General features: G+C 46.1%; 1 protein-coding gene across 1 annotated transcript; it reads left to right on the forward strand.

Moving 5' to 3' along the window:
* Positions 1 to 420: 420 nt before the first annotated feature.
* On the forward strand, positions 421 to 2,511 carry LOC134621143 (interferon-induced protein 44-like). Its single transcript, XM_063467581.1, has 5 exons — positions 421 to 624; positions 1,517 to 1,667; positions 1,761 to 1,934; positions 2,030 to 2,130; positions 2,335 to 2,511. The coding sequence occupies exons 1-5, from the start codon at positions 421 to 423 to the stop codon at positions 2,509 to 2,511; spliced, it is 807 nt and encodes a 268-aa protein (XP_063323651.1).
* The last annotated feature ends 12,359 nt before the right edge of the window (positions 2,512 to 14,870 follow it).

Consider the following 14,870-nt stretch of genomic DNA (forward strand, 5'->3'; position numbering starts at 1 on the left):
GAAAAATGGATCTCTTTTGACCTGTTTGATCATTGTGTAACTTATGTTTAATGTTCAGATTCTTAGTTTAAAACCATCTGTGGGTGTCACTTTTACTGATTCTTTTCCTCTCACTATGCCATGTCAGTGTAAGTGATTCTTTGCAATATATTTCATACATTTAACTTGTTAAAGCAGCACAAACTGCTGAGTTACAATGTGACAGAAATTCACATAGTTTCACATGGTGATGCAGAAATCCTTACTTGGTAATTTCATGCTGCTAAAATTGCAGGTTGTAGAAAACAGATGCCAGTCTGTCTCAGTAATACACCCCTCGAAGGGTTTTATTTGTTTATTGTTTTATTTGGTTTTTGTTCATATTACTATTGTATAATGTTAAACTGTAAGTGTAAGCTAAATCCTATTGTAATTTTCTGAATGAACAGTGAAAGAGACCGAGACCTGCAGCTTGTCAGAGATTACAAGCCTCACAAAGATGTCCAGCATCTCAGAATTATGCTTCATGGACCACCAGGTGCTGGAAAGTCCAGCTTCATCAACTCTGTTGACAGTACTTTAAGAGGCAAAATCGCAACTCGAGCTTTGGCAGACGCAACCTCTGGTGACAGTTTCACCATTGCAGTATGTATGAGGATGTATCTATTCTTATGACAGTTGCTATTAGATGCATGCATGAAAACACATTCATTTCCTTTGAGGTTTTCTATGACTACAGGAGCGCACTGCAGTGGTAACTGTTTTGTAGACCTCCAAAAGTTGATTCTGTTCATCTGGACGTAGCGTTTTGTGGGAGAAACGTTTCATCACCCATCCAAGTGACTTCTTCAGTCTCAGCTGACTGCAGGTTTCCCCAAATCTTATAAACAGTACATTTGCATAATGACTGAAACCAGCCCACTGAAGGAACAATGGGCTGGGAGGTCAGTTCCTTAATCATAATTATGCAAATTCTCATGACCATTGATCAAAAACCACTGACCAAAACCCACTGATCAAAGACCACTGATCAATGGCCATGAGTACCATTCACAGAGAGTTGGGGAATGGCTGCAATCACAGCATTGTAAGATGGCGAAAGATGTACCCTTAGGCCCCCTCCTCGATTCAGAGATGGTCTTTCCCTTTTCACGTAAATGGCCTCCTTGACTCCGCCCTCAAACCAGCGTTCCCTCCTGTCCAAGATGTGTACATCCTCATCATTGAAAGTGTGTCCACTGGCCTGTAGGTGTAAATAGACTGCAGAGTCCTGGCCTGACGAGGTACTGTTTATAAGATTTGGGGAAACCTGCAGTCAGCTGAGACTGAAGAAGTCACTTGGATGAGTGACGAAACGTTTCTCCCACAAAACGCTACGTCCAGATGAACAGAATCAACTTTTGGAGATTTACTTTCCTGGATGATTGAGAATGCATCAAGATGTTTTGTAGACGTTGAACTATAAGTAGTGTCTAAATTATTCCGAAAACTGTTTTCTGAAAACTTTAGTAACACCTGCACATTTTGTTATTAACAGTACAGGACATATGAAATTCAGAGAGAAAAGCCAGAAACATTTTACTCTTTTGTCTTCACTGACACCATGGGCCTTGAGAGGGGTGCTGAGGGAGGAATTCATGTGGAAGACATCAAACTTGCCATGAATGGACATGTAAAAGAAGGTTACAGGATATGACATCTTTATTCAGATGCTTGTACACAGTCTGTGATACAGAAACTTTATCGTGAAAAAAGGTTTAAGTGATTTTCCGTTTTTTCCCAGTCCAATCCCAAATGTCACTTGTTTGAAACGGATCCTAACTACAGAAGCTCCTCCACTTTAGATGACAAAGCCCACATTCTGGTTTTAGTCATTCCAGCTGACACAGTGAGCATAATCAGTGATGAAACTCGGAGGAAGATGAACAATGTCAGACTAGCAGCTCATGACAAAGGTGAGAGCAGATGTTGTTCTACATGTATGATGTCACAATTTGAAATAGTAGAAAGACATGAGATAAAATGATTGCATTGCTTTCTGTATTGACAGGGATCCCACAAATAGCTGTTATCACTAAAATTGATGAAGCCTGTCCAGAAGTCAAAAAAGACATAAAGAACGTCTACAGGAGCAAGTACTTGAATGAGCTGGTATGTTCAAAGAAGTAACTTTCATGAGCTTGTAGACAGTTTACACATGAATGTAACATCTGTAATTCAGCTGTAAATTTCAGTATATTTGTACAGAAACCTCAGCTGGAATCAGTACAAATAATTCAAGAAGTAATTTATAATTATGTCACTGCTGCAACAATACAGTTTCAGTTTTTAAAATATAATACTGTTTAAACTTAGATGGAAACAGCGAGCATGAACCTGGGTTTTCCACTGAACTGCATCTTCCTCGTGAAGAACTACCACAAAGAAATCGAGACAGATAACAATGTGGATTCATTGATACTGAGTGTACTGAAAAAGATCATTGACTATGGAGAGGACTACCTGAATGACCAGAATGATCCTGACGTATAATCAGTGTGTGAGGGGGATCGAAAATGAAAATGTTCAGATACTCTTCAGGTGATTTTGCTTTGCCATCATTACAATCACAGTTACACGAAAAGTCAATTTCATCAGAAACGTTATCATACTGTTTTTTGTCTTGTTCTTTTTTTCCTTATCTTTTTCAAATTAAATCCAAGTAACCTTCACAGAAAATCAATACATGTACTTTTTGGTATTTTCTGTATATTCAAAATGTTAACAGTAGGAAAACTGACACATATATGCCTGTAACCTTTTGTCTGGTGTGTAATTAAAATAAATAATTTCGATCCTTGTAAGACTGTCTTCTGTGAATCAGTGATTTCTTGTTTCCAGAACTGTAATTAAATCTGTTCACTTAAAATAATGAAGACGGACCAGAGAGTGTGTGTTTATTCATTCACTGTATTTTTAATACTGACATAAAATTGAGAATATTAGCAATTAATGATATTTTAGGAACTTTACAACTCCAGTGTGTTCAGGTAATATTCTTCACAACAAACAATCAGAATACATAACATATAAATTTATTTTCAGCTCATCATTTCATTTTTAAGGTTTGCTTTTAAGTCGGCTCTGTGAAATGATTTCCTGCCTCCTCAGATCTGGTCCCAACTCTGGCAACAACACCTCAAACTGCCCCACTGACATCCTGAACTATGTACGAACACAGCTTCAGCTCCTGGATCCAACCATGAAATTCTCCCTGCTGCTGTTTTCTTAGTTTCCTATTTTTCTCAGCTCGTCATCGTTTGACGCCGGCTTCATTTTTAGTTTTCACAGTGTGTTTATTGAGGAGGAATTTCTCTCAAATAAGCAACACATTCAGTGTGTAACAGCCTTAACACATAACATTTAATAATTAATTTAAAATGTTGCCCTTCCAGTGTGACTCATACAATTAACATTTTCACTTTTCAGTGTTAGAGGTAGAAGAGAGGAGCATACCATTGGGATGAGTATTAAGGGTGTGGTTCCTTAGAGAGGTGTACTAATTCTAGTACACCTCTCTAAGGAACCACACCCTTAGAGAGGGTGTGGTTCTCTCTAAAGGTGTGTTAGGCACACCCTTAGAGGTGTACTAATTCTAGTACACCAACAATTTCTCTGTTGGTGAAATTAATTTCACCAACTCTCTGTTAATCCTAGAGTCACATTTTTATATTACCTGTGTTTGTTTGTTGTGTTATTTCCTGTTTGTTCACAACACTGTTGTGTAAACTGCAAGTGCACACAAAATTCTATTGCAAATTTCTTTATGAACCGCGAAAGAGCGAGACCTGAAGCTGAGCCAAAATTGTAGCTCGAGCTTTGGCAGCAACAGGCTCGGGTGGCAGATTCACCATTGCAGTAAATAAGCCCCGAGGATGCATTTCTTATTATTACAGTTGCTGTTAGAGGCTTACATGAAAAACACATTTCCTACAAGATTTTCTAGAACTACAGGAGTGCAATGCAGTGTTAACTGCTTTGTAGATGAACTATAAGTAAATTTACAGTACAGAACATCTCAAACTCAGAAAGAAATGCCAGGAACTTGAGATGTTGGTTGGATGCTGTACACAAATATGTCTGGCTTTCCGACCATAGTCAGACTGTTACTCATGAAAGTTTAGCTTGTCAGGGTTGTGTTTAATTGTTTCCATTCAAAATAAGTTCAGCCATGCTGATACTTTGTTACTACTGCCAGTGTAAGAGTCGCAACATTGTAGCAGTAAACAGTGTAATAGCATTGCTTTACAGACTATGTTTCAGTTAATGAGTTGATTATTATTGTGTAGAGCTTGTTGTCTGTTGTAATTACTACTATAATATCTACACCTGTCTTTGCAAACAACCACATATGTGAACCCACGTGTCACATGTATTTAAGTGTATTCTTTCATCTACTAGAGGGCAGTGTTGATCCAAAAATGACAATTTCATCACATTTAACTATGATTGTGGGTTTATACCATATTGTATTATCTGCCTCTGTCTCGCAGTTAAGATGATATTTTCTTGTTTTTTTGACCTGAATAATTGAAAGAGTTCTTTAACTATTTTTATTTATACTATTTCCTACTTATACCAATTTCATATTTCTACTTGCCAGTGATGGTGTGTGCCGCTCAAAAAGGTCCGAGTCCGCTGGGTCAAAAGCGGGTCGTGTCATTCTGTCAGGAGTGTCGTGTGTGGAGGCAAGGAAGTGACCCAAACGCAGGACTCGTGGATAGTGAAGAACTGAAGGTGGTTTATTATCAAGCGTGGATGAACAGGGCAGGAACGAAAGACTGACTGACTGGCTGAAAGACTGGATGGATGGCTGACTGACTGAACTGAACATACATACGGAGAGACAACATCAACATCTCAGGAACATCAATGACACGACAGAGGCGGTGAAACAGAGGAGCGTAAATACACAGGTTAAGTGAGGAGTGATTAGAAACTGGTGAGTACACAGCTGAACATAATGAACTAATGATAAATGGGAAGAGGACTGAACATAATGCACATGGACCAAGGTTAACACAATAAAACAGGAAGTGAAACAGACAGAATATAAACAGTGAACATGAACTAAGAATACTGGGTCAATGACCCAGAAACCCTGACAGTACCCCCCCCTTCAAAGGCCGGCACCCGACGGCCAAAAGAACGAAAAACCAGAACAGGGAGGGCGGAGGGGGCCCAGGACGGAGGGACGGAGGCCGAAACAAAAACAGCTCAGGTGGGCGGCCACGCGGCCAGTGGCTGAGCCCGGACAGTTCAGGTGGGCGGCCACGCGGCCAGTGGCTGAGCCCGGACAGTTCAGGTGGGCGGCCGCGAGGAAGGCGGCGATGCTGAAGTCGGTCCGGTGGGCGGTCGCGAGGAAGACGGCGGCGGCCGCTGAGGAGGTCCGGTGGGCGGCCGCGAGGAAGACGGCGGCGGCCGCTGAGGAGGTCCGGTGGGCGACCACGCTGGTGATGACGGCGGCCGCCAGGCGAAGGAGAGGATGAAGCCGAGGCCGAGGCCGGGCCAGGCGAGGCAGAAGGCGAGGCCGAGGCCGGGCAGAAGGCGAATCAGGAGCCCAGGCAGAAGGCGAATCAGGAGCCCAGGCAGAAGGCGAATCAGGAGCCCAGGCAGAAGGCGAATCAGGAGCCCAGGCAGAAGGCGAATCAGGAGCCCAGGCAGAAGGCGAATCAGGAGCCCAGGCAGAAGGCGAATCAGGAGCCCAGGCAGAAGGCGACTCAGAAGCTGAAGCGGAGGCCGGACCAGGCGACTCAGAAGCTGAAGCGGAGGCCGGACCAGGCGACGCTGAAGCTGAAGCGGCCGAGGCCGGACCAGGCGACGCTGAAGCTGAAGCGGCCGAGGCCGGACCAGGCGACGCTGAAGCTGAAGCGGCCGAGGCCGGACCAGGCGACGCAGAAGCTGAAGCGGCCGAGGCCGGACCAGGCGACGCAGCAGCAGCAGAGGCCGAGGCCGGACCAGGCGACGCAGCAGCAGCAGAGGCCGAGGCCGGACCAGGCGACGCAGCAGCAGCAGAGGCCGAGGCCGGACCAGGCGACGCAGCAGCAGCAGAGGCCGAGGCCGGACCAGGCGCAGCAGACGGCAAAGCAACACCTGCAGAGTCAGCAGGCGCGGACGCCTCTGGCTGGAGACAGGCCGGGCCAGCGGGCGCGGAAACCCCTGGCTGAGGTGCGGCCGGGCCAGCGGGCGCGGAAACCCCTGGCTGAGGTGCGGCCGGGCCAGCGGGCGCGGAAACCCCTGGCTGAGGTGCGGCCGGGCCAGCGGGCGCGGAAACCCCTGGCTGAGGTGCGGCCGGGCCAGCGGGCGCGGAAACCCCTGGCTGAGGTGCGGCCGGGCCAGCGGGCGCGGAAACCCCTGGCTGAGGTGCGGCCGGGCCAGCGGGCGCGGAAACCCCTGGCTGAGGACCAGGAGAGCTCACAGCTGGCTCTGGATGCTGTGGCTGCAGGTCCGGGAACAGAACAGGTTGGTGGATGAGTGATTGGGCAACAGAAGGCTGTGCTACAGGAGGCTGAGCTACAGAAGGCCGGAGGACAGACTGGACAGGCTGGAGGATGGGCGACTGGGGAACAGAAAAAGACTGGAGAGGACGAGACTGGAGGACGGGAGGAGACTGGGCTACAGGAGAGGACGGGAGGAGACTGGGCTACAGGAGAGGACTGGACTACTGACTGGACAGGAGAGGACTGGACTACTGACTGGACAGGAGAGGACTGGACTACTGACTGGACAGGAGAGGACTGGAGTGGAGCTGACTGGAGTGGAGCAGCCTGCGCTACAGACTGAAGTGGAGCAGGCTGGACTGACTGGACTGGAGCAGGCTGGACAACAGGAGCAGGCTGGACTGACTGGACTGGAGCAGGCTGGACAGCAGGTGAGTGAACTGACTGGACCGGGAGCTGAACAGCAGGTGAGTGAACTGACTGGACCGGGAGCTGAACAGCAGGTGAGTGAACTGACTGGACCGGGAGCTGAACAGCAGGAGAGTGAACTGGCTGGACCGGGAGCTGAACAGCAGGAGAGTGAACTGGCTGGACCGGGAGCTGAACAGCAGGAGAGTGAACTGGCTGGACCGGGAGCTGAACAGCAGGAGAGTGAACTGGCTGGACCGGGAGCTGAACAGCAGGAGAGTGAACTGGCTGGACCGGGAGCTGAACAGCAGGAGAGTGAACTGGCTGGACCGGGAGCTGAACAGCAGGAGAGTGAACTGGCTGGACCGGGAGCTGAACAGCAGGAGAGTGAACTGGCTGGACCGGGAGCTGAACAGCAGGAGAGTGAACTGGCTGGACCGGGAGCTGAACAGCAGGAGAGTGAACTGGCTGGACCGGGAGCTGAACAGCAGGAGAGTGAACTGGCTGGACCGGGAGCTGAACAGCAGGAGAGGGAGCTGACTGGACCGGGGATGCTAAGGAATGAACAGAGGTGGGTGTGGCTAACGACGGAGCTGAGGTGAGCGTGGCTAATGGCTGAGCTACAGACTGAGCTAGTGACGGAGATAAAGCTACAGCCTGGGCTAGTAAAGCTGGTGCCTGAGCAGGAGAAACCTCAGCTAGCCTAACCAGTGATAATGCGAGGGCGTGAAAGGCTGGATCAGGAGGTGGATGAAGAGGTGAAGTAGCAGGTGGACCGGTTAGCTCTTCCAAGCCTCTAGGGAAGTCAGGCTGTGTTCTGGCTGCCCTCAGCCTGGGCGCTGGGACAGGCACGGGAGGTGGCTGGACACCAGTCACCCCCACCCGAGAGACAGGAGCGGGTGTGGAGGTAGACTGGATCGCAGCTGCCCTCCTCCTGGGAGCTGGCACTGGTGTGGGTGTAGGCTGGGCCCTAGTCATCTGAGGAGGTGAAACGGCTGAAGCGGAAGGCCGAATTCGGGTCACCGTGCTGGTAGGAAAGGGCTGAGTGAAGGGTGTGGAAATAGTGACAGGGTGATAGGGTGTGTGATACTGGCAGTTGTATCAGGGATTGTTCTTGTCTTTCTGCCACCACTATTTACAGTCTTTGACTGAACAGTCTCTGGGGGAGCAGAGCAGAAAAGATATTCCCAGTCTACATCATCATCTAGGAGGGAAACTCCCCATGAATCGGAGGTGAGTCTGTTATTTGTTTTATGTGAGGAATCAGATGAAGAGTGCGAAAAATAGTCACTGGAACACCTCACCGGGAGTTGTTTAAAATGGTCCACATTATGGCGGCGTGTGCGCCGCTTTCTCCGGGAGGAGGAAGCGGGCGGTGTACACATCCGAGCCTCTGGCGCGGGAGCCTCTGTTGAGCCGAGGTGGGAGGCGGAGCCGCTGTGCCGTGGCGAGGTTGAAGGTCCGGTGAATGAGGCAGATGGCGTGTGAGCGAGGAGCGGACCCGCGAGAGAGGGAACGGCCGCAGCGCGGCGTGAAACGTCCACTCTCCGCGGCGAATGCTCCGGTGCAGGTGAGGCAGCAGGTGGGGGAACGCGGCGTCTCCGAGGCCCGCCCAGAGCCAGGCGAGTTCCCTCGAAGATGTGCTCTTGCTCCGCGAAGAGCCGCTGTTTCCCCTTGAGCTTCTCCGTCCAAATGGAGAGCGCTGCCTCCTGCCGCTCAAAAAGGTCCGAGTCCGCTGGGTCAAAAGCGGGTCGTGTCATTCTGTCAGGAGTGTCGTGTGTGGAGGCGAGGAAGTGACCCAAACGCAGGACTCGTGGATAGTGAAGAACTGAAGGTGGTTTATTATCAAGCGTGGATGAACAGGGCAGGAACGAAAGACTGACTGACTGGCTGAAAGACTGGATGGATGGCTGACTGACTGAACTGAACATACATACGGAGAGACAACATCAACATCTCAGGAACATCAATGACACGACAGAGAGGCGGTGAAACAGAGGAGCTTAAATACACAGGTTAAGTGAGGAGTGATTAGAAACTGGTGAGTACACAGCTGAACATAATGAACTAATGATAAATGGGAAGAGGACTGAACATAATGCACATGGACCAAGGTTAACACAATAAAACAGGAAGTGAAACAGACAGAATATAAACAGTGAACATGAACTAAGAATACTGGGTCAACGACCCAGAAACCCTGACAACTACTAAGGGTTTTTAATGACATTCTTTTAGCTACAGATGGTGGGAATGTTGTGATCCTAGTTTTACTAGATTAATAGCCTTTGCTACAGTGGGTCACATTATTCTGATATTTTGTTTGGAACATTGTGCACACATTAATGGCACTACCCTGAATTGGTGTAAGTCCTGCCTGGCTGAGAGAACATTTTGTTATCTTTAATAGTTTTAAGTCATCATTTTCTCCTTTGTCATGTTGAGTACCTCCTCAGGGCTCAATCCTTGGGCCCCTGCTGGTTTTGTTAAATCTTCTTCCCCTGTGCTCCATGTTTAGAAAGCATAAATGTGCTTCCCATTTTTATACTGGTGACAGTCAGGTGTATATGCCCGTTAAACTAGAAAAACCTTAAATGTCTTAATAAAGTAAAAGTTGGATGGCCCTTATGGTCTTTGGTCCTGATATTACTGGTGGGTCTCCTCCTTTAGATCTGGACCTTCTTACACAATACAAAACATTTTGTCACTAACCTGCGTGTCAAAATGAACAGTGATTTTAACCTAGATAAGCAATTCAGTGCTGTGGTGAGAGCGATTGTTTTCTTTTTTTTTAATTTAAAATAGACAATTGGTCAAACACAGTCTTCCAAAACAGGACTTGAAAAAATTATAATCCATGCTTTTCGTTACAACATCCATCCATCCAGCCATCCATCCATCCAGATGTGTCATCTCCAACTAGTGCAAAACGCAGGTGCACAGCTTTTAAGTGGAAAGAGAGATCATATTTCTCCTGTTTTGGTCTCACTGCACTCATTCCCTGTTTTAAACCTCATTTTAAAATTCTGTAGTTTGTTTTTAAGTCTTTAAATGACCTTGCCCCACTCTCTGAGCTCTTATAGGTGCACTCACCCTCCTAGTCCCAAACGTCACCTAAGTTGTGGAATTCTCTGCCCTTGCATATTACACATGCTTCTGCACTGACGTTGTTTAAGTAACTATTTAAAGCCCACCTTTTTTCATTGGCCACAGTGAGAGAGTTGACTTTTAATTTTTTTTATTATTATTAATGAATTTGAATTTCTATTGTGAGCTTAATGATGAGCATTTTAGCCAGCATACTGTTTCAAAGCACTTTATAAAAAGTGCTTTGAATCAAAGAACAACTAGGCTTGGCTGGGCTTTGCGTGTCTCTGCTCATGAATGTGTGTCCTGTACTACCTGTAGAACAAGTTGGCTGAGTGGCTGGATTTCACTGATGTATAAACAACTCATGCTCAGCCACTTCTTTCACTTTTCAGAAAGACCTACATTTAAAAACAGTCATTGTATTCAACTTGGTAATTATTTGTTATAGTCATTAACTACAACATGTCTATGAAGCTATCATTGTTTAGGGGGGATTAGTAGTAATGGCCATATGACACTGATGCTCCAATACAAGCCTCCAACTCGAATTTGCATTTTCCTTGAACCACTGCTTCAAAGCTTACTTCGATGCCGGAGGGCAGACAAACAAACACTTGGCCCGTGATGTCTCTTCATGTCTACTCCACCTTGAATCACGTGACTGCTTGAAGCAATCGATACTGCTGCATGAGATTCTCTGTAACGCCTCATTCCCATGTGAATGTGTGTTTTCGAAAGCTGGAGAAGTTGTTAGCAAGAAAATAAAAAACAAAAACAAACCAATGTAAAAAAAAAAATTGTGATTAAAGGTCTTTAAATCCCAGTCCCATGTAAGATTAGTCACACCCCGCTTTAGTTACACAAGCACACCCTACCATCCCACCACATCCTGTTCCCAACTGCTTCCAACTGCTACAATGCAATTGTTTTTGTTGTATTTGTATAAATCATAAAAACCTTTGTTGCACTCAGCACATGATTATTGAGACATTGTTTTGCTTTGTCTTATTTTGCCTTGCTATGCAGCTACAAGGTTAGACTGCCATCAGATAGAAAGAATAATAGAAGTCACATGACCCAAAAAGAAAGTGAAACAACATTTATAAATCCAAAGTCACACATCATCTACATCAGTGTGAACAACAACCAAGACACGCCAACTTCACAGCACAGTTGGACATTCAGGTATGGTAACTTTGTGTTAATAATCCAGTGCAAGAAATCCAGTTATTAAATTATTAAATTGACTGGTTTGAGTCATCTCACATTTGGTTCAGATGTGTCAAGTTAAAAGAATTTAATTTCAAGAAGAATTTAAAGAATTTACTTTTCTTTTCCGTTTGTTTTATTTACAGGTAGTTGGTAACAAAAAGTCATGAAACTTTTTCAGTGTAAGTCATTGTTCGTGACTTTCTTCTTCCTTCTTTTTCTTTGTTGATTTGCCCTTAACACGGTTTGTTCAGCCCTCGGGGATTTAACATGTAATTCTGAGCTACACAAATAAAACTGGCTTGACTTAACAAATAGTTTTGAAATGAGGAAATGCTGCAGACTCCAGTGATCTTGATCTGAATTTGTTACAGATGTTTGCAAAATTATTTGATAATGGAAATAGTTACCATGATGTCCTTTGATTTGAAAGTGGCAAAAAGTAACATTTCATTTGACTGGAAAATCTAATATAACCGTGCCTGAATATGGAAAAGTGTTGCTAACATGTTTGTAAATTGTTGTATTTCAATTGCAGTTAAACGCTCAGCACGTCCCGTTTCACCTCGTAAGATATTTAAAATATGATACAAAATTCAAACTTGAAGACAAAAGTTGAGGCTTTTACACACCGGACGCGTAAAATCCGTGCAAATATTTCCTGGGTTATAAATATTTTTTGGACTCATCTGTTCTTTATGCAGCTGTTCACACTGACCGTTTGAGCTGCAGAACTCCAGGAAGTTTAGAAAAAAAAAAGTTTCAGTAATGGAACTTTGGGCGAGGTGAGACTGATTAGAGGCAGAGCCATGTTACTGAAACCCTGAATAAATCGCAGCATTTTTTTTTTCAGACCAAGCGATTCTTCCGATTTCTTGAATCCAAATAAAAAAGATCTGACCAACCAGCCCACTGCGTTTGGCAGCTCTTAACTCACATGGCACTCGTACTGAATACACAACCAAATGGAAATAGTCACGTGATATTATTTAACTCAGACACACAGTTACACGATGCTTTGATTCTGTGAAATGATTTCCTCAAAAATGCAACGCGTTCAGTGTGTAACAGCCTTAACACATAATGCTGCGTCATTAATTTAAAACGTTGCCCTTCCAGTGGGACTCATACAATTAACATTTTCACTTTACAGTTTTAGAGGTAGAAGAGAGGAGCATACCATGGGGGTGAGTATTAAGAGTGTGGTTCCTTAGAGAGGTGTACAAAAATTATTAAAAAATAACCCTTCAATTGTTTTACTCCCAGAGTCACAATTTTTATATGGTAAATGGCCTGTATTTGTATAGCGCTTTACTAGTGCCTAAGGACCCTAAAGCGCTTTACACATTCAGTCATCCACCCATTCACACACTGGTGATGGCAAGCTACATTGTAGCCACAGCCACCCTGACAGAGGCGAAGCTGACAGAGGCGAAGCTGCCGGACACTGGCGCCACCAGTGGACAACGGATGAAGTGTCTTGCCCAAGGACACAACGACCGAGACTGTCCAAGCAGGGGCTCGAACCGGCAACCTTCCGATTACAAGGCGAACTCCCAACTCTTGAGCCACGATCGCCCAATATCAGGGAATTGATCTGTTTTGACCTGTTTTGATTTGATCTGTTTTGACTGGCTGTCCAGTCTGAGGAAGGAGCGGCTAGCAGGTCCACCCTGTTGTTGGTTGGGTTAGCCAGATAACTCGAGGCCAGTCAGTTAAATCGAACAACAGACCCTTATTTGACATTAGCAACATAAGACCATACAAGCCAGGTCTCCACGGCTCTATTTCGTCCGTACATACATGTGGGAGGATGGGTATGCGCCGGTGCCAGCCCGTTACGACGGAATGGTTTCTCTCGGAACAGACACACTAGCAGCATGTAACGTCTGCCACTATACTCACACACACTAGGAGACTCCCCCAGCTACTACAATAATAATAATTTTCATGCTTTTACATGGTCATGCAGAAATGCTCATCTGGTCATTGTACACTGCTGAAATTAGAGATGCAGTGGTCCCTCGTCCCTCCCTTGGGAGTTACGTTCTAAAAATAACCCACGATAGGTGAAATCCGCGAAGTAGCGAACTTTATTTTTTACAATTATTATAGGTGTTTTAAGGTTGTAAAACCCCTCACTACACACTTCATACACTTTTCTCAGACAGGCATGAACATTTTCACACTTTTTTCCCTTGTTTAAACACTCTCACAGTTCAAACCTTCGTAGAAAAATAAGTCCAGTATTATAGAATGAAACAGAATATCAAACCCTGTTTTCAGGCCCAGAACATGGTGTTACAGGCATGGCCCTTTAAGGGTGAAGCCTGATGGGAAATGTATTCAGGATGTGTGTAGCGGAACTGCCCGGGTGTGTGGGTGTGAAGAGAGAGAGAGGAGAAGGGAAAAAGTAACGGTTAGCAACAGAAGAGACGAAAAGAAAATTAGTAAAAGGAATATAATAACTCCCTCGGCAGCCAGAGTTGTGTCGGCGATTCTCGCTGTGAGTAAACTGTTTTAGCCCACTGTATGCGGTGTTCGTGCCTTGGAGAAGAAATAAAGTTCGGTGAAGTAGTTTTCCTACGCCTCCTTCGATCTTTTTACTAGCGGAGTTGACCTGTACAGTAAGCTAGTTGCCGGCTACGAGCCAGTCACGGAACCTTCAAGTAACTGCCAGAGGTTTCCTTACTACGGTTCGGGGCCGCGGATCTGGCGCGGTAACACTGGGGGCTCTTTTCCGGGATTAAACTCCGCAAAGTGCCGAGAGAGAGGGAGCGCGAACTTTTTTTTCCCCTCGGACGACAGAGAGAATGGCGGCGCCGGGAGATGCCGAAGGGTATGACATGGTAATGCACTTCAATAAGAGTAGCAACCCATTTTTGTCAGAATCCCCAGAGAGTGGCACAGTTAATGTGGACCGTGCTACTAATGTAAACAATAGACTCTATAGCGGCAACCCCTTCATCACAGACATAGAGTTAACGCCAGCGGCAAGCATAGCAGCAGCCAATATGACAGAGTTTGAGGCTGCATGGCATCTCACCCCGCCACCTTCAGCTCACACCAACCCTTTCTTAACACCAACAGCAAAGCAGAATGCAGTGTGCAGCGAGTTTAAGCAGTTTCTGTGCTCAGACTGTGAAGGCCCTGGTAATATTACATCTACACCGCTCACAGTGGGACGGCATGGCACACATGATCACCTATCTCGGATTGTTACATCTCTGCCATGCAGCCAGCCATTCACCGGCATGAACTGTACCTGCAATGTCCCTACAAAACCACAGTTTACTGAGCCAGCGAAGCTACACATTATGCCAGGTACACCCCAACCTGCGCAATACAGCTATGAAATGCCAGCTCAGGGCTATTTTTCCCCAACACCTCGCATGGTAATACCAGCACCAGCTGGGGAGTGTGGGCTTTGTAAGCATGGCCAGGGTCACAGTTCGAAACAAGCCACGCCAGGGCCACGCGGTTGTTTTCCTCGTGCAGTGCAAGACAGTGGCTTTGCAGATTGTAGTGCTGATGAACAGACGAGGGGCAAGGAGAAAATTCCCACATTACAACCAGACCATTTCGATGGGTCAGGGTCATGGAAAGACTTTCTCTATCAGTTCGAGACCTGTGCGAAGGCCAACTGCTGGACAGAGGAGACCATGGCTGTCCAAATCAGATTCAGCCTGAGGGGCGCGGCTGGAG

The sequence above is a fragment of the Pelmatolapia mariae genome, linkage group LG23, assembly GCF_036321145.2.
Source record: "Pelmatolapia mariae isolate MD_Pm_ZW linkage group LG23, Pm_UMD_F_2, whole genome shotgun sequence".
NCBI classification, from domain to species: Eukaryota; Metazoa; Chordata; class Actinopteri; order Cichliformes; family Cichlidae; genus Pelmatolapia; species Pelmatolapia mariae.